The sequence below is a fragment of the Phaenicophaeus curvirostris genome, chromosome 1 (genome assembly GCF_032191515.1).
Source record: "Phaenicophaeus curvirostris isolate KB17595 chromosome 1, BPBGC_Pcur_1.0, whole genome shotgun sequence".
In the NCBI taxonomy this organism is placed as follows: domain Eukaryota; kingdom Metazoa; phylum Chordata; class Aves; order Cuculiformes; family Cuculidae; genus Phaenicophaeus; species Phaenicophaeus curvirostris.
In genome coordinates this window covers 75,916,970-75,943,755 of record NC_091392.1, presented here as the reverse complement: position 1 = coordinate 75,943,755, position 26,786 = coordinate 75,916,970, and the positions used below count along the sequence as shown (strand labels likewise).

General features: G+C 46.1%; 4 protein-coding genes across 7 annotated transcripts in view; 3 read left to right on the top strand and 1 right to left on the bottom strand.

Moving 5' to 3' along the window:
• The window catches only part of FOXJ2 (forkhead box J2), a 29,206-nt gene extending 22,261 nt beyond the window's left edge, over positions 1 to 6,945 (top strand). For all 3 annotated transcript variants that reach the window (XM_069864150.1, XM_069864155.1, XM_069864141.1), the window contains 4 exons: positions 2,197 to 2,298; positions 2,752 to 2,952; positions 3,706 to 3,804; positions 4,386 to 6,945. In XM_069864150.1, the coding sequence (XP_069720251.1) occupies positions 2,197 to 2,298; positions 2,752 to 2,952; positions 3,706 to 3,804; positions 4,386 to 4,474 (491 nt within the window). In that variant the 3' untranslated portion in view covers positions 4,475 to 6,945. The remainder of the gene's footprint in view (positions 1 to 2,196; positions 2,299 to 2,751; positions 2,953 to 3,705; positions 3,805 to 4,385) is intronic.
• The window catches only part of LOC138724795 (C-type lectin domain family 4 member A-like), a 143,487-nt gene that overhangs the window by 96,170 nt on the left and 20,531 nt on the right, over positions 1 to 26,786 (top strand). The gene's annotated exons all lie outside the window — the stretch shown is intronic.
• On the bottom strand, positions 7,976 to 11,405 carry C3AR1 (complement C3a receptor 1). Of its 2 annotated transcripts, none has more exons than XM_069864763.1 (2): positions 11,314 to 11,405; positions 7,976 to 9,508 (listed from the first exon to the last, which is right to left on the bottom strand). In XM_069864763.1, the coding sequence occupies exon 2, from the start codon at positions 9,499 to 9,501 to the stop codon at positions 8,383 to 8,385; it is 1,119 nt and encodes a 372-aa protein (XP_069720864.1). In that variant the 5' UTR covers positions 9,502 to 9,508; positions 11,314 to 11,405; the 3' UTR covers positions 7,976 to 8,382. The 2 variants fall into 2 exon arrangements, with proteins under 2 accessions (XP_069720864.1, XP_069720871.1); XM_069864770.1 differs by having other exon boundaries at positions 7,976 to 9,395; positions 11,314 to 11,371.
• On the top strand, positions 18,821 to 26,574 carry NECAP1 (NECAP endocytosis associated 1). Its single transcript, XM_069863110.1, has 8 exons — positions 18,821 to 18,933; positions 20,191 to 20,291; positions 20,436 to 20,540; positions 20,949 to 21,030; positions 21,416 to 21,524; positions 21,611 to 21,797; positions 23,696 to 23,789; positions 23,910 to 26,574. The coding sequence occupies exons 1-8, from the start codon at positions 18,836 to 18,838 to the stop codon at positions 23,956 to 23,958; spliced, it is 825 nt and encodes a 274-aa protein (XP_069719211.1). The 5' UTR covers positions 18,821 to 18,835; the 3' UTR covers positions 23,959 to 26,574.

The window sequence follows — 26,786 nt, the reverse complement described above, 5'->3', positions numbered from 1 at the left end:
GAAGTTCCTGGAGCGTGTGGAAGAAAACTTCCTTGTACAACTGGTGTGCGAACCGAAAAGGGAAGGTGCCCTCCTGGACCTGCTGTTTGTGAACAGAGAAGGCCTTGTGGGGGATGTGGCGGTAGGAGACAACCTGGGACAAAGCAATCACGAGATGATAGGGTTTTCAGTTCTAGGTGAGGTGAAGAGGGTGGTTAGCAGGACAGTTGCGTTAAACTTCCAGAGGGCAGACTTTGAACTCTTCAGAAGGCTGGTTGGCAAAGTCTCATGGGAAACAGTACTTAAGGGCGAGGGAGCCCATGAGGGCTGGGAGCTCTTCAAAAAGGAAATCCTATCAGCTCAGGAGAAAGCCATCCCCATGTTCCGGAAGAAGAGCCAGCAGGGGTAAAAAACAGCTTAGTTGAGCAGGGAGATCTTGAGAGATATCAAAAAGAAGAGGAATGTCTATGAGCTTTGGAAGAAGGGACAGGCGTCTTGGGTGGAATACAGGAGGGAAGTGAGATCATGCAGGATGAAAATCAGGAGGGCCAAGGCCCAATTAGAAATTAGATTGGCTAAGTCTGTGGAAGATAATAAAAAATCTTTCTATAAATATATTAACAATAAAAGGAGGACTAGGGAGAATATACAGTCCCTACTGGATGCAGAAGGAACAACAGTGACAGGGGATGAGGAAAAGGCTGAGGTACTTAATGCCTTCTTTGCCTCAGTCTTAAATTGTAAAGAAAGTCGTTCCATCTGTGTACAAACCCAGGAGTTAGAGAAGCAGGCTCCCATGATCCAAGAGGAGGTGGTCAGAGCCTTGCTAGCCCTACTAGACATCCACAAGTCTATGAGGCCAGATGGGATCCACTCAGTGGTATTAAAGGAGCTGGCGGATGTGCTTGCCAAACCCCTTTCCATCATCTTCCAACAGTCCTGGAAGACTGGGGAAGTTCTACTGGACTGGAGGCTGGCTGATGTTGTGCCCATCTGCAAGAAGGGTCGCAGGGAGGACCCAGGGAACTACAGGCCTGTCAGTCTGACCTCAGTGCCAGGGAAAGTAAGGGAGCAGGTGATCTTGAGTGCTATCATGAAGCACATGCAAGAGAACCAGGTGATCAGGCCCAGTCAACATGGGTTCACAAAAGGCAGGTCTTGCCAAACAAACCTGATCACCTTCTATGATAAAGTGACTCAACTACTAGATGAGGGAAAGGCTGTGGATGTAGTCTTCCTGGACTTCAGTAAAGCCTTTGACACAGTTTCTCACAGCATTCTGTTTAGGAAACTGTCAGCCTCTGGCCTGGACAGGTGCACACTCTCCTGGGTGGAAAACTGGTTGGCTGGCCGGGCCCAGAGAGTGGTGGTAAATGGAATTAACTCCAGCTGGAGGCCAGTTACAAGTGGGTTTCCCCAGGGCTCAGTGCTGGGTCCAGCCCTGTTCAACATCTTTATCAATGACCTGGATGAGGGCATTGAGTGCACCCTTAGCAAGTTTGTGGATGGCACTAAGCTGGGTGGAAGTGTGGATCTGCTGGAGGGTAGGGAGTCTCTGCAAAGGGATCTGAACAGGCTGGACCGCTGGGCTGAGACCAATGGCATGAGGTTTAACAAGGCCAAGTGCCGAGTCTGGCTAGAAAGCTGCCTGGAGGAGGAAGACCTGGGGGTGTTGGTTGTCAGCCAACTGAACATGAGCCAGCAGTGTGCCCAGGATGTTGAGGTTCTGGAGAGTGTCCAGAGAAGAGCAACAAAGCTGGTGAAGGGGCTGGAGAACAGGCCTTACGAGGAATGGCCGAGGGAGCTGGGGTGGTTCAGCCTTGAGAAGAGGAGGCCGAGGGGAGACCTCATTGCTCTCTACAACTGCCTAAAAGGAAGTTGTGGAGAGGAGGGTGCTGGCCTCTTCTCCCAAATGGCAGGGGACAGAACGAGAGGGAATGGCCTCAAGCTCCGCCAAGGGAGATTCAGGCTGGACATTAGGAAAAAACTTTTCACGGAAAGGGTCACTGGGCTGCCCAGGGAGGTAGTTGAGTCACCGTCCCTGGAGGTGTTTAAGGGATGGGTGGATGAGGTGCTAAGGGGCATGGTTTAGCGTTTGATAGGAATGGTTGGACTCAATAATCCAATGGGTCTTTTCCAACCTGGTGATTCTGTGATTCTATGGTTCTATGAATGTGCAGTCTGTATTGGAATAATATTTTCCCCATTTCATTCCAGCATTTCCCCCTGATTGGTGCTCCAACATTGATTCCCTGAAGGAAAGCTTCAAGATGGTCAACCGGCTGAACTGGTCTAGCATTGAGCACTCCCAATTCTCAGGTGACTGTTGGCCTGGTGACTCAGTGAGTAGGGCTGCAGTTGAGAAATGCGAGTGCTCTTCCGGGATTTTTTTTCAGTGTAACCCCATAAAATCTGTGGGTTTCTCTGTGACTCAGCTGTGTTTGCAAAATGAGGTATCCTTCTTCATGGGTTCTGCTAAAGAACCTGAAGTGCTTGAACACTGGCAGGAATTCAAGGCAGGGGGAATTAATTCATAAAAGTGTGTCAGAAAGGTAACTGAGATTTTTCCCTCCTCCTCTTCCCTTGGCTACCTGAGTCAGTGAGACAGTATCCTAGATGATGGAGCTCTCCAGGAGTGTGGTGACAGATTCAAAGCAATGAAGTTGAGTTTGTGGGGAGAAGGTAGGATTTCAGGGTAGAAAACAGAACCCCTTGGCAGGAAAGGCCACAGTGTGAGTGCTGTCTTTGACAATTGTATTTTGTCCCCTACAGAGCTGATGGAGAGTCTGCGCCAGGCTGAGCGGAAAAACTGGACGCTGGATCAACACCATATTGCCAACCTCTGTGACTCCCTTAATCATTTCCTTACTCAGACTGGTCAGCTTCCTCATCTGGTTGGTCCGCAGCAGCCCCCCCGAATCTCTGATTCTTGTGCCCTTAACAGTGGCAAACAGGAGCAATCCATGAACCAAGGTAATTAGGGGGGAGGCTGAAATGACGCATATATGAAGGCCCAGTTCCATGAATGTTGTAAAGCACTTGTTGCCTTGCCAGGCAACATAGAGCCAAGCAACTTAGGGCTAGGCTGTCATTGCTGCTTGTTGCAAATCAGCTTCCTCTGGCTTTAAAGAATTAGGATATCTTATATCTGTGGCCAAGAGACCGTTGTTATGTGAGGCAGCCTCTCCAGGTAGATACAGTTAAAAAGTGAACTTATGAAAGGAGAAGGGGGTGGGTGGTTTTTTATAGGTGACCAGCGGAAAGGAATGGCAGGGTATTGAGATTGCTCTTCCAGATGGCAGAAGCTCTAAAGAAGAAAGCTCTTGAACCCATGTTGAGGAAATACTGACTGGACAAAGGAGAGTAGGAGGATGCGCTCTAAGGAGAGCACAGAGGTTGTAATGAACTTGATAGAACTGTGTATGTCATCTACTAGTGAACTAAAAGGATGATATTGAGCCAGCTTCTGGTGTTTCTGGATGAAAATTTTCTTCTTTTACAATAATAGAGAAACTTCTGCTGGTTCCAAGAACAAGATCCTTGACCACGCTATAGCTTGCAATTAGGAGCCAACAGATGAACATCTCCTCAGTATCCCGTGGGTCTGAGTGAGTTGCTCTGTGGCTGAACTGCCACCCAGTCAGAGCCAAGACAGCTGGCCAGAAAAGTAATAGGTTTTTTGTTGGTTTTGTTTGTTCTTTTTTTTTCACTCCTTTCCTTTCACAGTGAACTCCTATGGTCAGCCTCAGCCTCCCCATCTCTTCTCCGGGCCATCTCCTATGTACCAGATTTCTACCCAGGACTCTCCGGGATATAATCGCCCAGGTAAGGGGTGACATTAGGGCATATTGTACCAATGAACATGAAAGGAACTGGTTTCCAAGCTGGTTGTGTGTTTTTTCCAAAGCCTCTGATCAAATGGAGCACTGAGGGTAGAGAGGGAGCCTGGTCTGCAAGGCACCCTTCGTTTAGGGCTTGTTCATAGCTCTGGCAAGGTTTAGGATTTCAGTGGCCTGATTTGGTTCACTTCACATAAATAGTTTTCTAGCTCAGACTCACCCTCAGTTGGTTGCTTGAAGGCAACTTTACATGAGAAAATTCTGTTGAAGTAATTTGTGCACTATCAGCACTCAGCTGTAAGGAAAGTTAAGGAGGCTCAAACTTAAACTCTGTAGAAGATGCTGTGGATAACTTCACAGCAGACTACCTACAGACATCAGTAGGTGCTGTGTGACAGGGAGTAATTCATGTCAGCAGTGCGCTTGCTTGAGACTGTTGGAAGGGAGGAGGCCCAAAGGCCTTATGCCTTCTTTTTGCCCCAGGACCTACTGTGGAAAAGCATGACATTTTTTATTTTAACTATTCCCTTTCCTTTCTCTTCTTTTTTTTTGTTGTTTTTGGCTCAGCCCATCATCTGGTCCCTCGGCCTCCGGGGCCTCCTCCAGGCGCCAATGAAGAAATCCCTGATGATTTCGACTGGGACTTGATCACCTAGCGAGTTACAGACTTGATAGCCCGTCCTTTGTGAAGGATGTGGGAGGGGAGGGGGCCATGGGGTGAATGGTGCCAGCACCACCCTCCCCAGCCTCCCTGCCTTGCCTGTATATAGATATATATTCTCTATCTCTGCCAGAGAAGCCACCGCAAGATGCTGCCGAAGATAATCCTTCCTTGCGTCCTGTTTTATCTTCTTTTTCTTCTTTTGTTTATTATTATTATTGTTATTATTATTATTATTATTACCAATAATTGAGCACAGCCCTCCCCTTCCTCTGGTGGCCTTGGACGCATCAGATCGGCTCTTTCATGTTGAGTGGTGCCCTGTGGAGGGCAGGAAAATGGATCCTTGGTGCCATGAAAAGACCTTGGAAGGCTGAATCCTCGAGTGCATCTTTCTGCCTCCATCATTTTGCGTTTAACAATCCCTCTTTCCCTTCAAGGTGGTCGGTGAATCTGTTGTATTGGCTACTGGAGTGAGAGAGCCTAGTGGACCTTGGGATCCTGTAGTTATGTTGTTTCGTAAATGTTGTAAAGGTCAGGGGGCTAAAGGGAGGGGTGATCTTAGCTCTGTGAACTTTCTCGCACCAGAAGGAAAAGGAAGAAAAGTAGATTTCCCAAGTACAAAGAGCGGGTAATCCCTGAGATGGGGAGAGCTGAGCTGAGCTGGGGGGGGAGACCTGAGTTTGGAGGAAGGAGAATGTAGCAGAGGTGCTATTTCAGCAGAGAGGTTGGGTTTCAGAGTGCAGTGCCATCTGTGAGGAGTGAGAGAGGTTTTGAGGGAATTCAGATCTTATTTTCTGCACTGCCTTTTGCGGTCTCCAGGTGAAGCCTGCGTACCGATCAGGTAAAAGGAGCGGTCAGGGGTGTCACAGGTGATTCTGCAAATTCTATTCCCCAGAGCTTTTAATTTCACCTCCTACCCGTTCAGGTCCTTGTTCAAAATATGTAGTGAGGCTTTCTTGCATATGCAAATCTGGAATTTTTCTCCAATTAGTATTTGTTCAGTTTTTATTTGGCCCTCTGCCTCTCATATTTCGTTGGAGACTGTCTGTGCCTGTGGTTGGAGAGTACCAGCAACAGGAGCCTTGCTGCAAAGGTGCAAGTTCACAGTCAGTGCTTCCCACTTCTGAAGGGTGGGAAAAGGAAGCTGTGCTCAGACTGGAGGTGAATCGGGACTTATGGTCAAGGAGCTGGACCCACTCTGGTCAAGTAACTGGGAGGCCCTTACAAATGCATTTTGTAAAAGGTACATTAGAAGAGAGGGGGTGAAGTGGGGCAGGTTGTCAAACCGAGTATCCAGGGAGTGTAGTGGAAAAGGGATGAGGGTGGGGATGGGTCAGACCCCTTGCAGTTCGGCTGGGGGAGATGGTGGAATCTATTGTAAATCCTGAGGAATGAGTTGTGTCAGCACTTCAGAATCAGGAAGGTGGAAAAGGTGCAGGAGCAGGAGTGAATGTTGAGATGCCTCCTTCCCAAAGCTGTCGTGTGTTGCCTTTTTATCTGGTATGGCTCTGTTCTGTCAGACCTTGTTTCCCCTTAATGTTTTGTAAGGCCACCCCATAGCCCGTATTCCCTGTTTACCAGTGAAGGGAACCTAGGCTGAAATAAAACATCATGGCTGCTTGGCAGACCTAGGGCAGGGGAATCATAACCTCCATGCTGACTGTGAGAAGGTGGGGAACTAGCATTGCTTTTTAAATTTGCTGTAGGGATAAACCAGTTGGATTTTTGTCAGGAAAGTGGACAGAAGTCTTATTGCAGGGGGGGAGGGGCATTTTTTTTCTTTTTTTTTTTTTTCTTTTTTTAAGTGTGTGTTTGGGTGGGAGTTCGTCATTGAGTGTTTCCAGGAGAAATGAGGAATCCCAGACAACTGCAACATAGTCAGCTGTTCTCTCTGCTGCTCAGGATGGGAGTGATACAGCTTGGAAGCACGTGTGATAGGTTTCTGTGGAACTTGGCACCAGAGACACCCGTGAGGGCCTGTGGCAGATGCCAGTGACTGCTTTGCAGAGGATGTTGCTGAGAGCCAGCCCTGTGGGAGTCTGAATTCAAACACCACCGCAAGAAAAACAAACCAAGATGACTCCTTCTGCATATCCAAGTGCTCCTCATTTGCATATTTGCCTCATTTGCATATTAAATTGTGCCTCGTTTGCATATGTAAATACATGCCGGTCAGTGTGCAAAATTAGCCTCGTTCCTCTGCCCTGAAATTAATGTGTGTTGTTAGTGCGTGGGAAGGCATGGGGTGGGCGGCATGGAGCTCTGCAAGGCGAGCAGGTCCTGGCCTGTAGGAGGGGGAGGGATGTCAGCGTGGCCTGGAGAGGGGTTCCTGCAGGCCCTTCCAGCATGGTGTGGCCCCCAGTGCTTTGTGTCAGTGGTCAGGGAGAGAGGGGCGTGGTCTCACTAGTTTATTTTTGTGCATGCTTTCTTAATAAAAACAAAAAGTGAATGTTTATGGTTTAACTCCTTTGGTGCCAGTATTGAATTTTTCAGCAGCGCCCATCATGTGGGCTTGTTTTCCATCTCCTTACTGTAGAAACAGAATTCGGGTGTGGACATCACTAAATTACCAGCCCACACTGATATGTGCTTTACAACTGAGACTTTTTTAGGATGTCAAGACAAAAAGTCAGAAGTTCTTGCAGCTGGGCTGTTCTCGTGTCTCCGAGATCAGTGAATTTCAACTTGTGCTCGCCAGAAGGGCACAGTGAATGCTATACTGATGCTTAGTAGCTATCTGTCATACCATTAGTTGACCTTACTCCTTTAGGGAAGGACTAACACAGAAAGCAGATTTTAAACCAGCACCTTAGAGTGCCTACTCTTGCTTTTCAGGAGCAGGGAACGTTCAAGCTTGGGAAATGCTCCCAAATAACCTGACTGGATGAAATGTTTATCCTCCACTAGAAAGACATGAGAAGCACATCTCTCTTGTGACGCAGTCATGTCCTGCTCTCTACAACGGGCTTGTTCCCTACCTTCTTGGAGTGAGACTGGAGCTAATCTCAGTGCCAGGATTTTATCAATTGACTGATAGTCCAGATGCCATTTAATCTGGTTGATCAATGACTGCAGTTGCTTAAATTCTGCCCGTGTGCCATCTTAAACTGCAGTAGGTACACTTGGATAATCATAGTCTACCTCTTAAAAGGAAGATTTGGGACTCTGGTAGTAGGAGCATTGAAGAGACAGTGGCTGTGTGCATGCTAACAAACATAGCTACAGCACGTGCATTGGACCAGTTATGACTGTACAGTGACGTATTTGCTGGGACAAAGACATACCTTGGGCATCTGCCAGGGCATCAAAAGTCAGTTCAATGCAGCTGACTGGGGCAAGTGCTATTCTCGTGCACTGCTGTCAAAAAATGTAGCACTACCCTCCAGGGAAATCTTCAGGAAAAAAACCAAACCCTCAGACTCCCAAGTCTGGTCAAAGGAGAAGAAAGAAGAGAGGACAGATTCCATTGAGAGACTGATCAAAGTTAGTTTCACTTGCAGTTTATCAGAGACAGGAGATGCAGAACATAGCCATATGCAAATGCAGGCATATGCAAATAATTCTAATTACATTCTCATCTAGCAATTCAGAGGTTAAACTATATGAGCCTACCATAAACCATTCTGCAAGCCTGCTTTCCTCTTCAAAGGTTAGAATGCTCTGTGGCTCCTGCTTCACCACCTTCCCTCAGATTACTCTTCTTGGTACTTCCAACTTCCCACCTCTCTAGGATCGGCTATAAAGGCAGTTAGCTGTGCTCATTTGAACCATCTCAGTGTCCCATGTGTGAATCTGCAGATTAATAAAATATATTGGAGCAGAAAAACCTGTTAAGTGGAGAGCGATTGATGTGCGGGGCCAGAGCTTGCTTTTTGTACAGTGGTGATCAGAAGACCTGCTTTACACTGTACTGCTTGTGTCCTTCTCTTTTGAGGTCTTGCTTCTGTCAAGGGAGTAAGGGACTGAACGCGTTGGTTCCTCAGTAAAAGCACTTTCCAATATTCCTTGCACTGACTGCCGTGCTTTTGCCCTGAAGTCCCGTCCCACAAAAACATAGAGCAGAGGGTTGATGCAGCTGTTGGCATATGCAAGTGCTGTAGAGAGGTGATCCCAGAGGATCAACGACTCTGTCAGTTCTGTTCCAAGAGTTGGTACAAGGGACAGAATCCCAACTATATGGTATGGAGCCCAGCAGATGAAGAATGCAGCTACCACGAGGACAATTGTGCGCAGCATCCTGTTGCGGGGCTTGCGGAACTGATTTGCACGTGTTGTGAAAGCGATGAGGGCATAGCAAACTGCCATTATGCCAAAGGGGAGTACAAAGCCAAAGACAGCCCTGCTGATGTTTATTGCCACAAGGGCAAGGGATACAGGATAATCACCTTCATAAAAATTTCCCCGTGAGTCATTACCGCTGTAGGCTAAAGGCGAGTATGTTTCCAATAACTCATCTACAGAATCATCCATATAATCTAACACCTTTTCATCTCCAAAATCGTACCCACACTCAATTTTGCCATCGTAAGTACTGGTCTCACGGTAGTGGAAGACAGGACAGCAGAAAATGAAGGCCAGGATCCAAATGCCACTGCAAACCAGTGATATAAATTTTACTGTTCGATGATTTTGACACCAGACGGGTTTCATCACAAGGAGGCAGCGGTCAATGCTGATGGCCACGAGTAGGAAGACACTAGCAAACATGGTGAAGATTATGACTGATGGAATGACTTTGCAGAGGAACCAACCATATGGCCAGCGTTCATGGAGTGCCAGGTGAACAACAGAAAAAGGCAAGGACAGGCAGCACATGAAGTCAGCCACAGCAAGGTTTAGGAACCAGACAATATTCACAGACCTTTTCATTTTCAGACCAGCTACCCAGATGACCAATCCATTGCCTGGGATACCTATGAGGAAAACGATGATGAAGATAGCAATGGAAACAATGGATTCTGATGTGTAATACACAGCAGCCTGTTCATGTGAACTGGTGTTACTCGGGAGTTGAGACATTCTGTAGCTGTAAAACAGAAAGCAAGTTAGAAGGCAATTCAAACTCTCCGCCTCAAATTCTTCTCTTTACCTGTACTGAAGCATCTCTGAGCCAGGTGACAGTACAGAGCTGTCAGGGTACAAATGCATCAGTTTATACAAGGTTAAAAGTGCACTAATCTGATCACTATAGGCCTCCACTATTCTGATGCTGGCTAAGCTACATAAGCCCCACTATTCAAACAGAGGAGTTGTACACACGTAATTTCTCCTGTCTCTATCAACCCCTTTGATTTCAGTCTGATTCTTTTCTGTCTCTGCTCTAAAATGAAGCTCTCTATCCACATACCCACACATCACCAGTTGTCTTTCCCTATCAGTTTCCAGTTTTGTATCCACTTTTTTCTTCAGAAAGGTAAGTCAGCATTTTAGTACCTTTGCCTATTAAAATGAGTGATTTCTTCTGGTATAACCAGTGAGATAGGTTTAGGTTGCGAAAGCAGCACTTTTCTTCATGAAATAACCCTGCTCCGTTTTCTGGACATTATAAATAGAACAGGCAGGGCAGCAACTTTGTTTGCTAAGGGGTATTTTTAGGGAAGTCTCAGTAAGCACTTCTTTCTCTCTGCTTTTGCTCTAAGCTCTCTGCTGTTCCTTGGAAAGATAGTCTTGATGAGGAGAAAGGCAAGAAATGAATGGTCTAAGAACAGAGATGTAGGAGGAAAATTAAAATACAGAGTCGCAGCAGTAATGTTCTTGAGCCATTTTACATGTAAGAAAAGGTGTCTTATTGCAAGAAAATGAAGCTGAGCCACAGAAGTTAGGTGACATTTTAAAGCTATGGGACTAGTAGTGGAAAACTTTAATTTTTCAGTTGTTCTTGGACTTGGGTATGAGTAAATTTAGAAAGGAAAGAAAATCTGGCAAAGTCACAATAGGTCTTAGAAAAATAGCCTGATCTTCATCCTTTAGGCACAAATGGACTTGTTTATAAAATTCCTGTTGACTAAACCCTTGCTGAATCAACACCAATGGTTGTGTTGCTGAAAGCAACTGTCAGAAAAAGCACTATCAGAACACAAGGAACTGCATAGGTAAGACCTGAATACAGCCTGCAGAAGCAACTGAAGAGACATGAACAAAACAACCCAGACTGATTCTATTCTAATCTCTGTTATGACAGTAATTAAAATGCCAGTCAGGGACTGTTGTGTGCAGGACTAAGTATAATACCAGTATTATTTAAAAAAAATATTCCAAATCATCGGTCTCTTTGTTGCATAACATATAGTCTAAAAGTGGAGCAATGTGTAAGCATTAGAACTGCTTCACCATGAAGAAACTGAGATAAACAGTTGTAACAAACATTGTAATTTACCATTTTTTGGTAACAATTGCTAAAAGGCAACCTGCAAGGAAAGCTATGAAAGAAGCCACTGTAAGGCAGCTGGGCACGTAAATTAAAATTCAAACAAGTTTATTCCATTTCCCGTGGTCTTGCTGATATATGCAAAAGTGACTCTTACAGGCACACCTGGAGAACAGTGCTGCAAGAGGTGAATCTGGCTGTCTCTCCACACAGCTACAAAAAGGCTATGAAAAGGATAGGGAATCAAGGAACGCTGTAAAGACAGTAATACAAATCCTACTCCAAAGCAAACTGATGGATGAATCAAGAAGGTACTGCCCATGCTGTTTTCAAGAGTGCTAAAAGGGTGGCTATGGGGTTATGAATTTGGAAGGGGGAAAGGGAGGGGAGACAGACATTTTCAGGAGTAAAGAATAAATTGCAAGTGAAGAGGAGAGCAGAATTCTACAGCTTGTTGTACCTACCAGAGCGAAGCAGATATCTCGGTGTGTCATGGAGCAAGTACCATCAGTCCTGTCTCTGGAGTGACTGAAAAAGGAAACTCATATGACGTTTTAGGAACTGCTTTTTTCCTCTGTGTGTGCGTGTGTGTGCCCAATATGTTCTTTCACAGAAAGGCTTGCAATGACTCATATTTGAAGTTATGCTGGTAACGATTAAACCAAAAAAAGCTTTCCCAACATTGTCAAAATAATACAGTGCCCTGAGCCAAAGAATAAGAGAAAGCAAGGGAAGGATAGGCACAGACACATACTTTATTACAGTTTCCATAACACAACTGAAACAGATGTCTTGCCTATCAAGATGGCACCGACCATCTTGGTCTAATTTATAATTCTGGCTGTTGTCTTGTAGCCACTTTCATGTTGTATCAGATCAACACATTCACCTAGCTAATCCTTTTTCTGGGATTGTTACCAATCCAGATCAGCTTCTGTCCCAGCATAAGACAGCTTAGTTCATCAAATACAGAACATTTCACTCAGCAAAGCACCATTGGTCACGTCAAAGGGATTTTAATCTGATTTTTTACCCTTCAGGGTATTTGAAGTTTTGTCGTCGTATTTTTTTAAAGAAGGAACTTGGCTGAGGCAAAGTTGGAAGTGGTTAACTGAAATGCTGATAACACAGTGTGGCATGACAGTAGCGAGAAAAGACATCTAGGGCAAGGCATTTCAAACACGCAAAAGCAGGTTCTGCCTCACCCCTTCCAGCTCAGGATACCAAGACTGCTAGCAGAAATGACAAAGCCCAGGCATATGAGTATCAGCCTCAGTATTTTGATTTTGGTTTGGCAAATGAATCAGGACAGAGAATTCTGCTCCTGAGCATGTCTCTCTGAAATACACAAATGCTGCCTCTGACACAAACCCCACACAACCAGAAAGGCAGGCCAGGGCTGGGCTGTACCCCCAAAGATGGATGGGCTGTCAGCAGCCTGCCAGGCAAATTCCTCTCACTGCATCTTATTCTCAGCTGCCATCTTTCCCAGAGTGCTCCTCCGACCCAGAGAGAAAGTGTTGATAGGAGAGTACTCCTATTGGCTTCTGCTGCCCAAGGGACGTGTGGCCTTTTCACCACCATGTGACTCACTAGCTCTAGTCAAACTCTCCTTTGCGAGAAGGTCCTTCTCCATCAGTTGGCTATCTCTGATCCCCCCTTTGAAAACTTCTCTCCTGCAGCCAATTTTGACACAGCAAGCACATTATCTTCAGTCCTGCCAGCTCCCCCTGGACAGCGATGAGAAGATGTGGTACCTCTCTGTACAGGTTTCCAGATCAATGAACCTTTCAAATAGTTTGAATAATGAGGCATTTTGCACCTCAGCATGCAAGGCCTAATGATCGGGACAGGCAAAAGAGATAATGCAAGGAGGAAAAAATAATATTTTATTACTTTCATAAAGTGGTTACTTAGATCACACCAGACCTTTGACTTGCAGCTTTGATAGCAATCCCAAATCACCACACTGCATTCTTCTTGTGTCCCCCTTCCCCTCATGACAAACAAACTGAGCCATCTTAGAAAGCCTTTAATGCACAGGATCACCGAACAGCTGAAGCAGTGAGACTGTCTAGCCTAACCCTACTGCTCCAAGCAGGCTTGGCTAGATTGTCTAGGACTGTGTTCAGTCGCGTTTGAGTATTTCCGCAGAAGGAGACTCCACTAAATGTACAGGCAATCTGTTCCAGTTTTCAACTCTCTCACAGTAAAAAAAAACCAAACTGTTTTATTGTGTTCAGATGTTTTTCAGCATGTGTTTCAGCATGCGCCCATTGCCTCTTTTCCTACCACAAGGCACCACCAAGAAGACTCTGGCTTCATTGCCACTAAACACGTCCATCAGACAGATACCAAAATCTCCCTGAGCCTTCTTTCCTCCAGGTTGAATAGTCCCAGCTCTACCAGCCTATACAGGCACATCAGGTGTACCAGTCCCTTAATTACCTTAGTGTCTCTCTGTAAGTTTCACTCCACTATGTCCACGTCTCTCTAGTACTAGGGTGCTCAGAACTGGACCCAGCATTCTAGATGTGGCCTCACCAGGGCCGAGCAGACCGGAAGGGCAGACCGGAAGGGTCACCTCCCTTGACCTGCTGGCAACCCTTCTAATCTAGCCCTGGCAGCTATTGGCATTCTTCACTGTGAAGGCTTTTGTTTAGCTTTTTGTCCACCAGGACGGCAACATCATCATTCTCTTTAAAGCTGCTTTCCAGGTGGTCAGCTCCCAGCAGGCAGTAGTGCATGAGGGTGTTCTTCCCCAGGTGCCCAACTTCACACTCCTTGCTTACCCTCATGGGGTTCCTCCCTGCTGAATTCTCCAGCATGTGCAGGTTCCTCTGAATGGCAGCACAGGCACTTGGTACATCAGATGCTCCTTTTAGTTTCCTGTCATGTGCAAACTTGTTGAAGGTGCACACCGCTTCATCATCCAGGTAATTAATGAGGAGTTAAACAGTACTGGAACCAGTGTTAACCACAGCTGGACACCACTAGTGTCTCCAGCTGGAATTAGCTCTTCTGGTCACCATCCTCTGAGCCCAGTGGTTCAGCCACAACTCAATCCACCTCACTTATCTAGCCCATATTCCATCATATCATCTCTGAGGATTTTCATACTGAAGTTTATCTTGATGTATCGACTCAACCACAAGCTGGCTAAAATATAAATGCAATTTATTCTGCTGTTTCAGGTTTGTTATTTACAGAATTACACTAATCTATCAGCTACTAAATAGTTACACCCATATGCAGCTCTAAAAACTTGAGCCTGCCTCCTGCAAGAATGTGCAGGTTGTCTCCAAAACACTTTGGCCAGAACTGAGAATTCCACTTATATTTCTGTTACTTCTCCTGCAGTTCTACAAAGCTTTGCAGTCCCTCTCAGATCTCCCATTTGTTCCTCTGCAGATGGCATGACTAGAGCGCTATGAACTTTCATAGACCCTGAATGTTCCTTGTGTATGTGGAAAACCCATCTTCCTAAAAAAAAACCTGTCCAAAACTGTCCCTATAAATCTTAGCCATAACTAGCATAACTGTTTCTTTAGAAAGCACAGTCCAGTGGTCCAGCGGCCAGTCTTTGCCATGCATGTGTTTTCATCATCACAACTGTGCACTTAGTTTTATAGGGACTCTCCGGTAATATCAAGTGTCTGCAGGGTTGCCCTGGACTGGTATTCCTCACACAATCATCTTCAGAAAAACCATGGAATGACCCTAAGGCAATTTTGTACATTGCTGAATAAGGCCAAGTAAGAGCAAACTTTGGACACCAAGCGGGCCACAAAGCCTGGCAAAGCTGGTACGGACCTAGATCATACACAATGAAAAAGTATCTCTTCACAATAACAGCTTCTCAGTATTGGGTGAGCGTTTGGGTCAGGTGTTTTTCCAGGGAATTTTCAGTGAAGGAAACACCATTTGTATCAGCATCTGGACTGTTTTGTAAAAATGCTCGTCTTCAGATTAACCTTTCAGTTATCTGATGAGTTGATTTGTGAGACTCGGTTCCCCTGTCCCTTCTGTACAGAGAAGGAAAAATACAAATGTTGGGTCTGTCCATTGAGTACATTCCTGGACAACACCTTATTTTTCTCTCTTAAATAAGCAAAAAGCAAAGCAAAAGACCAAAAGAGATTGGCACGAACTGTGCATTTTATCCTACTTGTGTAGGCCGTTTTATTTGCACACCTCATATGATTCAACATTGTGAAGTTCCATCCAATATTTCTGCTATTCCTTGGGTTTTATTCATTGAAGATTTCTGTGTAGGAAGAATATGGATCTTCCATTGCTTTCATAGTCTGTATTAAATATGTTCTCCTTCAAGATTTTGACCTCATTGCTTAATCCTTCAAAAAAAAAACTTGAAAACGGCATCTTTTATTAAATAACAATAATAACATATTATTATTTCATTTATTATTATATATTAAATATATAATATAAAAACATAATAATGAAATAATTTTTTAAAAAGCTATTATTGACAGAGCTTTGTATTTTCTTGGTCCAGAGATGCTGGTTTGAAAAAGACAGAAGAATGTTATGAATTCTGCTTGTTTAAGTCCCAATGGAATTGAATGGGAGATGTATTCCTGGTGCTGCTTATGCATTTTCCTCACATACCTTTATAAAGGCTGTCCCTTTGCCACTCTCTCATCTTAGATGTTCTCCTTCTAGAAGAACTGCAAGAGGATTGTGGCACAATAAAAAGGCAGGTGAAATTTAATATTGCTAACTGTGAATTATTGAATTTGGAAAAGCAACTGTAACTATACACAGAGTGCTGTATTCTAGATAAGTTACTGCCATTCAAAGAAAAAAGTAGCAGTCAATGCAGAAAGTTCTATGAAAAATCACGCCAACATGCAATGCTATTCAAAATGTAAATGTAACAGGAACAGTTGTTCAAAAGTTCAAAAGGTTGCTTCTTGAATGTTGTAGTGGCCCTCAATTGTAAAAACAATTGCAGAATCAGAAATTACATAGAAAATTATGCCTAGACAGACATGGCTCAGAATGGCTTCTTTTGGTGGGCAAGTTAAATGGATTAGAATGCTTCACCCTGGGAGAGAGACATCTAATGAAATTATCAGATCGAAGATTGAAAACAAAAAATTACACACTTTCATATTGCACAATTAAGTTCATGGCTATAGGTAACAAAAAGTACAAATCAGTTAAAAAAAAAATTATGAATCCACAGAAAGTCTATAAAATATTGCTAACAAATGCACACGAGATCCCAGGCCCTTATAACACAGATTGCTAGGCTTGTATACCAGGAAAGCATAGGCCTGTTTACAGGCTTTCTTTAAGGAGCTCTGTTCTCCAAGTTTGCCTCTCATTAACCTCTTTGCCTTAATTCGGGCAGTCTGGCAAGCAATGTAACACTGGCACAGGGTGAGCTGGGAGGCAAAGCTGCCTTTTACTCTGTGGCGCATATCTGCATTGGTGCCTGTATTTCTGCGAGCTCTTGCCGAGGCTGCATGGAAGGGTTCAGTCTCTCTCTGCAGGCAGGTATCTGCCCGCTCTGGTGTGCAGCCCGGCAGGGCACCCACACAGCAGGGTGTAAGCCTCTGTGTGCTGGGCACCAAGCTCTGGCACAAAGCAGAGTGTGTGTGCTCCTTCCTCCAGCTGCAGGGAGGCAGAGCACTCATGGCAGGCGGAAAGAGGAAAAGGAAGCTGCGAGTTCACATCATTCTAGATCTGTGCAGATATTTAGCTTGCACCAGTCATGCATCTTCCCTGGGTATCTACTCATACAGCTGTCAACATCATTTCTAGGCAAAACTAGGCAGTTATATTTCGATATGCTAGTTAAATTACAAGTATATGTGTTAATCTTAATGACCCAAGACTATTACTGTTCTTGGCTTCAAAATAGCCTCACTTACCAGATCCATGGCATCAGCAGCACAGACTTCCCTTCTTTGTTTCAAAATTTTCCTGCACTGGGCACTGTCAGAGATACAACACTGGACTAGTTGGATGTTTGGCCTGATACACAGATACCTTGTTTGACTGCTATGATTAAGGTTCTTTACCATCCTGTTCCGTTTATCCCTGGAAACAGCAAGAAACAAATCTCCAAATACCTTTTCCGCTCTCCCTGCATTAATTAACACTATTCCACACTGGGAAAAAATAATGCCTCAAACTTTGTCCTCATTCATTCACTTTTTGCTTTACCCTCAGCAACATGAGGGATTGCTCTCCATCAATTGTGTGCAATGAGACAAAAGCTGGTTACAAAACATACTTCCCACTTACATGCCTACAAATAAATTTTCCCCAAAATCTTATGTGTATTCCATATCTTTCCAAGGACTAATTTTCATGTTATTATGAACTTCACAACAGTCAGATCTCCTGCTAATTAAAGCTTTTGAAGCCAGTTCTGCCTGACCTTGCATTTGAGAGAGAGAAAGGCTGCAAACAGAGGGGATCAAAGAAGCAGAAACCTCTGCTTAACACAGACCACACTGAACACAAGACATTACCATCTCCAACAGAAGGAACAAAATAACAGTGTCTGCAAAAACATGCTATAAAAAAAGTGCTATCAGAGGGACATTCTGTCTAGCTTTCAAAAAATGAGTTACCTGGACGAAAACTCTAATTTAGCTTAAAGAAAAATACTCCGCTTTTTGTAATAGTGACTAGTTTTTGTTTCACTCTGAAACCCCAAGCTGCAGCCCAAGTCTGCAGCAAAGGAAACTGTGCTGGGGAGAAGAACCCAGCCCCACCGCCGAGGACACAGGGGACCCACAGCCCCCCAGGCTGGTGTGGTGGCACAGAACCCAGTACGGGGTTCCAAGACGACCCAGCTGCCCCAGCTCTCAGTGCCACCTCAGCGCCTTTGCTCAGCAGTGCTGCAGCCTCTTGGACCTTCAGGTACAAGAAGTAGTTACTATTACAAAGAAGCATGGCCGGCAGCTTGAGGGAGGTGATTCTGTCCGTAGAGGTGTTCAAGGCCAGGCTGGATGGGGCCTTCGGCAGCCTGGTCTGGTGTGACATGTCCTTGCCCATCGCTGGGAGGTTAGAAGTAAACGATCTTTAAAGTCCTTTCCGAGCTAAACCATTCTATGAGTCTATGATTTTTATTAAAGCCAAAGTAGAGTTAAGTTCAGCTAAGTAACTGTATTTTTTGAAAGGCAGACAGAATGTCTCGCTGATAGCACGGCTTTTATTTTGAACACTTTTTCCCGCCTCTGTTCACTGTTTGGAGATGGTAACGCCTTATGGTCAGTGTGGTCTGTGCTGAGCAGAGGTGTCTGCTCCTCTGATCCCCTCTCCCTGCAGCTCTTCCCTGTCTCAAATGCAAGGTCAGGCAGAGCTGGCCCCAAAAGCTCTAATTAGCAGAAGATCTGACTGTTGTGAAGTTCATAATAACATTAAAATGAGTCCTTGGAAATATATGGAATACACATAAGATTTCTAGGATTTATCCACATGCATGTAAGTGGGAAGTCAGTTCTGTCCCCAGCTCTCGTCTCGCGGCACACGACTAACGGAGATCGCTCCTCGCCTAGCCCAGCCCCGGCAGAGGATGCTCGCTTCCTAAAACTCCAAAGCGAGCCCCGGGGAGTTTTATTTGCCGGCACTTTCGGGGTGACCCTAGCAGGCAGGGCGGGCACCCGGCTCGCCCGCCCGGCTCCAGGATGGCGCCCGCGCCGCTTCACCCGCCCCAACCCAACATGGCCGCGCCAGACCCTGCGGCGACGCTGCCAGGGTCCAAGATGGCGGCCGCCTTCCCGCTGCCGTGTCAGAACAGGCTCCAAGATGGCCGCCTCCCCGCCCCCGCGCTTTGCCGCCAGGACCCAAGATGTCGTCCCCCGCGCCTCCGACGTGGCTCTCTTCCCGTCCGGCCGCCCCAGCGCCCCTAGGCGGCGTCTGCCCTCACTCAAGATGGCGGCCGGAAGCGCCGGCGGCCGTTAGGCGCCCACCCCTCGCCCCTCGCCGGTCTCCGCGGCCGAGATGGCGGCGGCCGAGCTGGAGTACGAGTCCGTCCTCTGCGTGAAGCCCGACGTCAACGTCTACCGCATCCCGCCGCGGGCTTCCAACCGCGGGTACAGGTGAGGGAGCGCGCCGGGCGGGCCCCGGGAGCGGCGCCCGCAGCCTGCGGCAGGGCTGGCGGCGGGGGCGGCCGGGTGCTCGCCCAGCGCGACGGGCGCGGCGCTGCCCGCAGGCGGCTGTTCCCAGTTGCTCAGTGCTGCAGGCGGGTTTCTTATCTCTTTTTTCTATTCTTTCATTTCTTTTTCTCCTCCACGAAAGCCAGCGGCGCAGGGTGAGGTGGGCTGCTCAGGCTGGCTGTGTGGGTGGTGCTTTACCCAGTGTAAGCTGGCGGCTCGGAGTTCAGAGATGCTCGATGTTATCTCACATCCACGCGGTAGAATAATGGAGTGGTTTTTTTCAGCTATTAATTAATTCTTAGGGTCTTTCTGATGCTCACGAGTCACTTACTAGTCACTTTTGCTTTTACCGTTCGAGTGATTTTCTGGGTGATTCTGCCCCTCTATTCCTCTCTTGTGAGACCTCATCTGGAGTATTGTGTCCAGTTCTGGAATCCTCACCATCGGAGGGATATGGAGCTGTTGAGATGGGTCCAGAGAAGGCTACAAGGATGATCAGAGGGCTGGAGCATCTCCCGTATGAGGACAGGCTGAGAGAGTTGGGGTTGTTGAGCAGCCTGGAGAAGAGAAGGCTCCGAGGAGACCTTATGTCGACCTTCCAGTACCTCAAAGGGGCCTACCACAAAGCTGGGGAGGGATTGTTTATAAAGGCTTCTGGTGATAGGACTAAGGGCAATGGATATAAACTGGAGAGGGGCAGATTTAGACTACACATAAGGAAGAGTTTCTTCCCCATGAGAGTGGTGAGGCACTGGCACAGGTTGCCCAGGGAAGCTGTGGATGCCCCATCCCTGGAGGTGTTCAAGGCCAGGCTGGATGGGGCTTTGGGCAGCCTGATCTAGTGGGATGTCCCTGCCCATCGCAGGGGCCTGGAGCTAGATGATCTTTAAAGTCCCTTCCAACCGAAACTGTACTATGATTCTATAATGCTGTGATTCTTCTGGAAGCTTTCAAAGGTAGACAGTTGATGTTCTTTGTGTCTGTTTCCCTTTACTTGGAGGAAAGAGAGGCCAGTCAGAGCTATGTGTGTTGATTCGCAGCAACAGAGAGGAGCTGAATCCTCATATGTTGCTTGGGGAGAGAAGTGGAATAAGGTAGCTGCATGTGTTGAAGATTTGGGAGCACAGGCTTTTGCTGAGATGGTTGGGTAGAAGCAGAAGGGTTGATGTATGGTCACTGAAGATCTGTTTTTCTTTTCAGGGCTTCTGACTGGAAACTGGACCATCCAGATTGGACAGGGCGGCTTCGTGTCACCTCCAAAGGCAAAACTGCATACATAAAACTGGAGGATAAAGTTTCAGGTAAGCGAAAGGCTAAGGCTTGATGGGACTACAGCTGTGACTGCTCCTGCTGAGCCTGTGTTTCTCAGCCTGCTCAGAGCTGTCCATTGCAGCCTGGGCCACACAAGAAGTTGCTCTCCTTAACATCCAGTTCTTTGTCTACAGGAGAACTCTTCGCCCAGGCTCCTATAGATCAGTACCCTGGCATTGCAGTGGAGACTGTGACGGATTCCAGCCGCTATTTTGTCATTCGAATTCAGGATGAGACTGGTGAGTTGAGGGATCACGTATATGCCAAGTGCTAGGGTTGGAGGACACTTAGCCTGATGGAGCTGGGTGTGTGCCAGGTGGATTGAAGTGGTATTGGGAGTGCCGAAAAGGCTGGGTAATGTGCCTGGAGGGGGAGGAAGGCAAGGTTAACAGAGGAGGATTCTCTACACTGCACAGAGTCCAGGGACTAGGAAGGAACGTTCAGTTTCTGAGGGTGCCACGGGAGAAGAAGGATGCATCCTGAAGGCAAGGAAAAATTAACTGCTGGAGCTGCTAGTGTCTGACTGCAGATGTGTCAGAGGGAGGCAGCACAGAGTGGTACAGGATAAACAGAAGGATTTTGGAGTGAATGAACACAAGGGCTCATTTGCAGGGCACCTCCAATGACTCCTCCTGTCTCCTTGCTAGGACGAAGTGCTTTTATAGGCATTGGCTTCACGGATCGTGGCGATGCCTTTGACTTCAACGTCTCTTTACAGGATCACTTCAAGTGAGTTGTGCTTTTCTGGAATGCTGTTTTTCCTCTGACCTGTAGAGCATGGCGGGTGGTGGTACATGTTCATTTAACACAGATTTCCTTGGGACAGTCACGAAGCCCTAGTCTGGCTCCATCAGGGACACTTGAGTGTGCTGCCAACTGTCATGCAATCTGAGGGTCACAACTCTTAAGTCCTAAGTGTAGGTTCTGTGCTGCTGCAGATGCAGTGTTAGACTCTTGGGTTTGTGGTGGTTGCAGCTTTATGCTGGGAGTAGGAGGTAGCTGGTTTGAGAAGGCAAGGTAGTTCTTTGGCGGGTTAGGGAGGAGAACTATGCATTTTTTTTAAACCCTGTTCAGCATTGCCATGGGGTCATATATCTTCCTCTTTTCTTTTTAGGTGGGTGAAGCAGGAGACTGAGATCTCCAAGGAGTCCCAGGAAGCTGACACACGTCCTAAATTAGACTTGGGGTTTAAGGAAGGGCAGACAATCAAACTGAACATTGGGGTAAGCAGTTGAGTTTACTCTGCTTCTTTGTGTACATGGATATATGAATGGAGAGTCTTTCTCACTTGTGCTTTCTTTTTACACAGAACATGACGACAAAGAAAGGAGGAGCAGCCAAGCCCCGTGCACCTGGATCAGGGAGCCTAAGCCTGCTGCCACCCCCACCAGGAGGCAAAATTGCAGTTCCTCCTATCCCTCCCCCTTCTTCTACAGCTATTGCCAACCATGTCACACCACCACCTGTGCTGAAATCCAGTAACACGAACAGTGCAGGTAAACATTAGCATAGAGCAAACAATCTGTCAGACACTAGTGGCTACATAGAGAGGACTGGGGCCTGCTTCAGAGAACCGGTGTTCTATCTTGTGTCAACAGTGCCCTGTGAGACATGATGCGTCCTGAGGGCTTTGCTTTCTTTAACCTAAGGTTCTTCATGTTTGTTCAATGCCTGCTTGTTCTCCTTGCAAGGAGGACAGCATTGTAGCTCCTGGCTTTGTAAAAGGAGAAGCCAAGCAGCTTGGGTAAATCAGGTCGGGGGACTGAGTAAGAAATGTAAATAGTTGTTTCCTGAACTTATATGTGCTTTAGGGACACTGGCAGAGCTGCGCAGGGTGTCCAGAAAAGTACTGCACAGTCGCTTGTTTTCCATGGAAAGATATACATAGACTTGTGGCTGTTGTTGAAAGATGCAGGGAAAACACTTCTTGAGTGGCTTTGAGTAGGCAGAAAGGAAACTACAGCATGAGCAGCACAAAGAGGTCTGAAGTTTAGTGGGTTTGCGGACATAGTGTGTTCTTTTAAAAATATGTATAGAATTTTTTATAGTATAATAATGAAGTATATAAGTATATATATACTGAACTTCATACATACAAAGCCAAATTCAAGATCATGCACCTGCAGTGGGGCAGTCACCAGTATTAGTACAGACTGGGGCATGGTTGGATTGGCAGCAGCACTGCGTACAAGGACTTGGGGATACTGGGGGCTGAAAAATGGGAAATGAGTCAGCAGTGTGTGCTTGGAGCCCAGAAGACAAATCATATCCTGGGCTGCACCAAAAGAAGCATGGCCAGACAGTTGAGGGAGGTGATTCTGCCCCTCTACTCCACTCTGGTGAGACCCCCACCTGGAGTATTGTGTCCAGTTCTGGGGTCTGCAGCAGTGGAAAGACATGGACTTGTTGGAGCTGGTGCACAGGAAGGCCACAAAAATAATCAGAGGGGTGGAACACCTATCCTGTGAAGAAAGGCTAAGAGAATTGGGGTGTTTAGCCTGGAGAAGAGAAGGCTCTGGGGAAACCTTACTACAGCATTTCAGTATATAAAGGAGGCCTGAAAGAAACCTGGAGAAGGACTTTTTACCAGGACCTGTTGTGAATAGGACAGGGGGCAATGGTTTTAAACTGAAAGGCAGTAGATTTAGTTTGTATATAAAGAAGAAATTCTTTACAATGTGGGTGATTAAACACTGGAACAGGTTGCCCAGAGAAGATTCTGGCTGGATCGGACGGGGCTTTGAGAAACCTGATCCAGTGAAAGATGTCCCTGCCCGCTGCAGGGGTGTTGGACTAAATTACCTTTGAAGGCCCCTTCTAACTGAAACCATTCCATGATTCTGTAAGAAAGAGGTCTCTGCAGTCTTCTGGACGCTGTACCACTTTTAGTGTGACCATACAGAGGTGTCTGGAGAGCTGAGGGTACTCTTGTGGAGGCAGAGACTTTAGTAGTGCTGTATGCAGATCAGAGAGAGAAGAAACCACAACCTTCTGAACGGGCTCCAGCACGTGATTTTACTGTTAGGGTGACATCTGCTTGGCAGCTATTATGATTGCTGAGCTTGGGCTGAATCTGAGCTTTATTTCTACTAGGAAAGGTAGTATGTCACAAAGCTGCCAGTTGGTGTACAAGGTGTAGACTGAATAGTTCTTGCAGATGATGTACCCCTGTACTAGGAGCTGAAGGCTCAGAGCACATTCAGCAAAAGGAGTTGCTGTTACAACAAAATCCTTAAAAAGTCTTAACTTCGTTCTAGAGGGAGAGCTAGAGTCCCTTCAAAGATTCTCTGGTCCTGAATCCATCAGTCTGTGTAAGGTGACAGTTTAAATGCCTGTGGGGTTTTCTTCATGATTGGCTTGATTTGTTTTTTTCTTTTTCTTTCTTCTGCCTCAGATGTTCTATTAGACTTAGATGCTCCTGCATCCACACCCAAGGCACCAGCATCAGCTACCACAGACCTCTGGGGAGACTTCAGCACTGCTTCCAGGTAAACTGTGGTGAAGGGAACTGCACACAAGAAGGGTAGTGTCCTCATGGACATTGGAAGATCCATAAGTTAAGAAATTTTATTAGATCTTCTCCTTTGATTCTCCTTTCTTTATTTCAGTGCTGTTCCCAATCAGGCTCCTCAGCAGTCCAGCTGGGTCCAGTTCTGAATGATCAGACCAGTGGAATGGGACAAACTGATGACCAAGAGGCTCTAGAAGCACCAAATCAGGATCAGAGCGGGCACAAACCTCTCTAGTCTTCAATCAAAACCAAATTGGGACAATCCTTCCTTTTTAAACCAGATCTTCACTTCAGTCAAAACTTCACTATTTTTGATCCCACAGTGAAACCACTGAACCTAAAGAAAACATGCTGACTCCTCACAAGATGGGCAAGGAGGAGAGGGGTAGCTTCATCTCTCCCACCCACTTGGCCATTATATGGTACATTCTAGCTCTTATTCCCTGTCTTACCATACAGAGGAAGCAAGAATCCTGAAGAAGGTGGGTTCAGGCCGAGTAGATGGCTCTGGGTTCCTTGTCCTTTAAATTTTTGCAGGTTAGACTGTTAGTTTTTGTGACTGCTTTCAACAGTGACTCAAGTCTCGGCAGTTTGGCATGCAGTGCTGAGGGCAGCTGCATTTGGCTGCAGTTTATAAATGGAATCCGTAAGGAGATAGATCTTGTCTCAACACAAGCTCTGATTAATTATATATGTGGTGAGGAGTGAACCTCCCTATGCATACACTACTCTTCCTCTGCTTGATGCAATTCTTGATAGTGCTGGCTATTCCTGTGCTCTTCTGGGAGGAGTCACACAAGTCCTTGAGTAGACCTGCTGCCATTGTGCTGTAGCTCCAGGTGGGCACGCCATCCTGAGGCTCCTTCTTTGGCTTGCACGTTCACTGGAGGAACTTCTCTCATTTTCACTCCTTTCTCTCTCCTGCCCTACTCAAAGACCTTGTTGTCATTGAGCTGGTTTAACTGGAAATAGCTTAAATGAAAGCAACCCTGTTTTTATAATTTGGTGCTTACTTGCACTAGATGACAACCAGCTAATCCCACCACTCAGCATTCCATGTTCTTGCATTACTCTCCTGACCCCGGCCTTGTGTTTTGTCTTGGCACTGTGTTACAAGTATTGCATATCCATGCCACAGTAAGAGCTATGGTTGGACAGTGGTGAAGGGACAAAGTCCTTTTCTTTTGCAGCTCACAGTTATTATTTGGGCAAGCAATGTATAGTAGGCTCAGTCTTTAGAACTGCAGCATCCAAATTCTCCCACCTATGTTCCTTCTTGTGGCTTTTCTCCTGAGGCTAACTTTCTAGGGATGTGAGCTGGTTATTGAAACTTGCATGGTTGTTTTTTTTTTATTTTATTTATTAATGTGTCCCAAATGCCTTCTATTTCCTCTGTGGTTTAGGGGATTAGAAAGGTGTTGAAGGCCCTTACTTCCTCTTCAGGAGAATTTCCCAATGCCCTTTGATCTGGACACTATTCTGTCTGCGTCACCTATGGATGTAGTCTGAGGTGTAAATCTGATTAACCTGGGCAAAGCCCGTGGGCAGGCTGGAAGCCTCACAATGCTGGCTACCCTCTATGCTAGCTGACAAGCCAAAACACTAGCTCAGAAGGTGGTCTCAGTGACCCATCTACAGCTGTACCCAGTTACTAGAACACTAGGATTTTGATACTTCACTGGGAGGCTTCTTGCTGTTTTGAGCACTCAACCAGCAACAACACAGTAACTCAATATGCTCTGCTAGCACACCTGTGGCACTAGATTTTTCCCTTTGGGCAAAGACTTCTGTTTAGGCTTTTACAAGAGAATAGTTAGCTGTAAGCACCTTGTACTTGTGAAGGTCTCTTGTCCTTTTTGTCTTCTTAGTACAACAGGGCATTTTGGAGATGAAGTTTCACTTAGACCATCCCTCTGGGAAGCAAGATCCTTGAAAATAGCTCTAAAGCTGCTGCAGTTCCACTTGTGGAAGTTGGGACCAGACTGCTCTTGGATGTATTTTACGTTGTCATTTAAATGTGATCCCCTGGCTCTTTTAGTGTTGACCCTGCACCCCTTTCCCACCTTCATAGTCACTCCTGCAGTCTCGTTGTGCTTAAACTCCCTGCCTTCTCTGAATTTGTGGGTGGCTAGAATCTGCTAGCAAAGTTATGGACTCTGCCGGCTGGGTTTTTGTTTTTGTTTTCCTTGTTTTTTGCTCGAATCATTGTGAGGTCCTGTCATTTCAACTATGTATCAGTTCCCTAAACCGAGAAAGTTCATGGCACCAATTAATAACTAACTAGGAGCCTCTTCTGTATTGTTTTAGTTAGTGTTCTGGAGATAATATATTATGTATTTGAAAAGCTGAATAAGCAAAAATTAAAGATATATGTATATAAAGCATAAGATGTACTGGTGCAAATGGTAATTAAACAAGTAATATTGGGGGAAAGACTGTCAAGAGTCCTCTAAGTTGTGAAATTGTTGCTGCTTTGGAAGCCCTGCAGATTGAAGGTCTTTATGTCTCCAGCAAGATCCTAGTTGACTAACTATCCTTCAGCAAGGGCATTATGGCCTGCAGACTGGACAAGAGCAACTTTAGAAGTGAAATGGATTCAGGCTCTGTCTGGATGAGGAAGTAGGAGTGTGGAAGAAGGACACGAAAATGACCTATGGCTGTTCCAAATGAGGTAGAAAACAACCCACACAACAACATGGAAACAGGCCTGGCTGTAGGTGTGTGATACTTGATAAGAATGTGGGTAGAATTAGAAAGTGAGAAAACTTAGTTGCCCTGCAATTTAGCATTTCAGACATTAGAAGCTTCTACACCCTGCAGATGTTTTCAGAATCGGTTCTTGCCACGCCTGTAAGTGGGAAGCAGGCTTTGCTGTGTGCAGAGATGAGCAAGGTGAGCTGAGTGGGTCCTTTGTCAGGGAACAGCAAGGGCAGGCTGCTCTGAAAGGGAGAGCGAGCTGAAAGCTGAGTCACAG

What these genes read in the sequence shown, in the direction of transcription:
- C3AR1 (XM_069864763.1), bottom strand. Translation starts at nt 9,501, where the DNA reads ATGTCTCAACTCCCGAGTAACACCAGTTCACATGAACAGGCTGCTGTG.
- NECAP1 (XM_069863110.1), top strand. Translation starts at nt 18,836, where the DNA reads ATGGCGGCGGCCGAGCTGGAGTACGAGTCCGTCCTCTGCGTGAAGCCC. An exon ending in TCTTTACAGGATCACTTCAA is followed by an intron (nt 21,031 to 21,415) that starts GTGAGTTGTGCT and finishes TTTTCTTTTTAG; the next exon opens with GTGGGTGAAGCAGGAGACTG. An exon ending in GACTTCAGCACTGCTTCCAG is followed by an intron (nt 23,790 to 23,909) that starts GTAAACTGTGGT and finishes TCTTTATTTCAG; the next exon opens with TGCTGTTCCCAATCAGGCTC.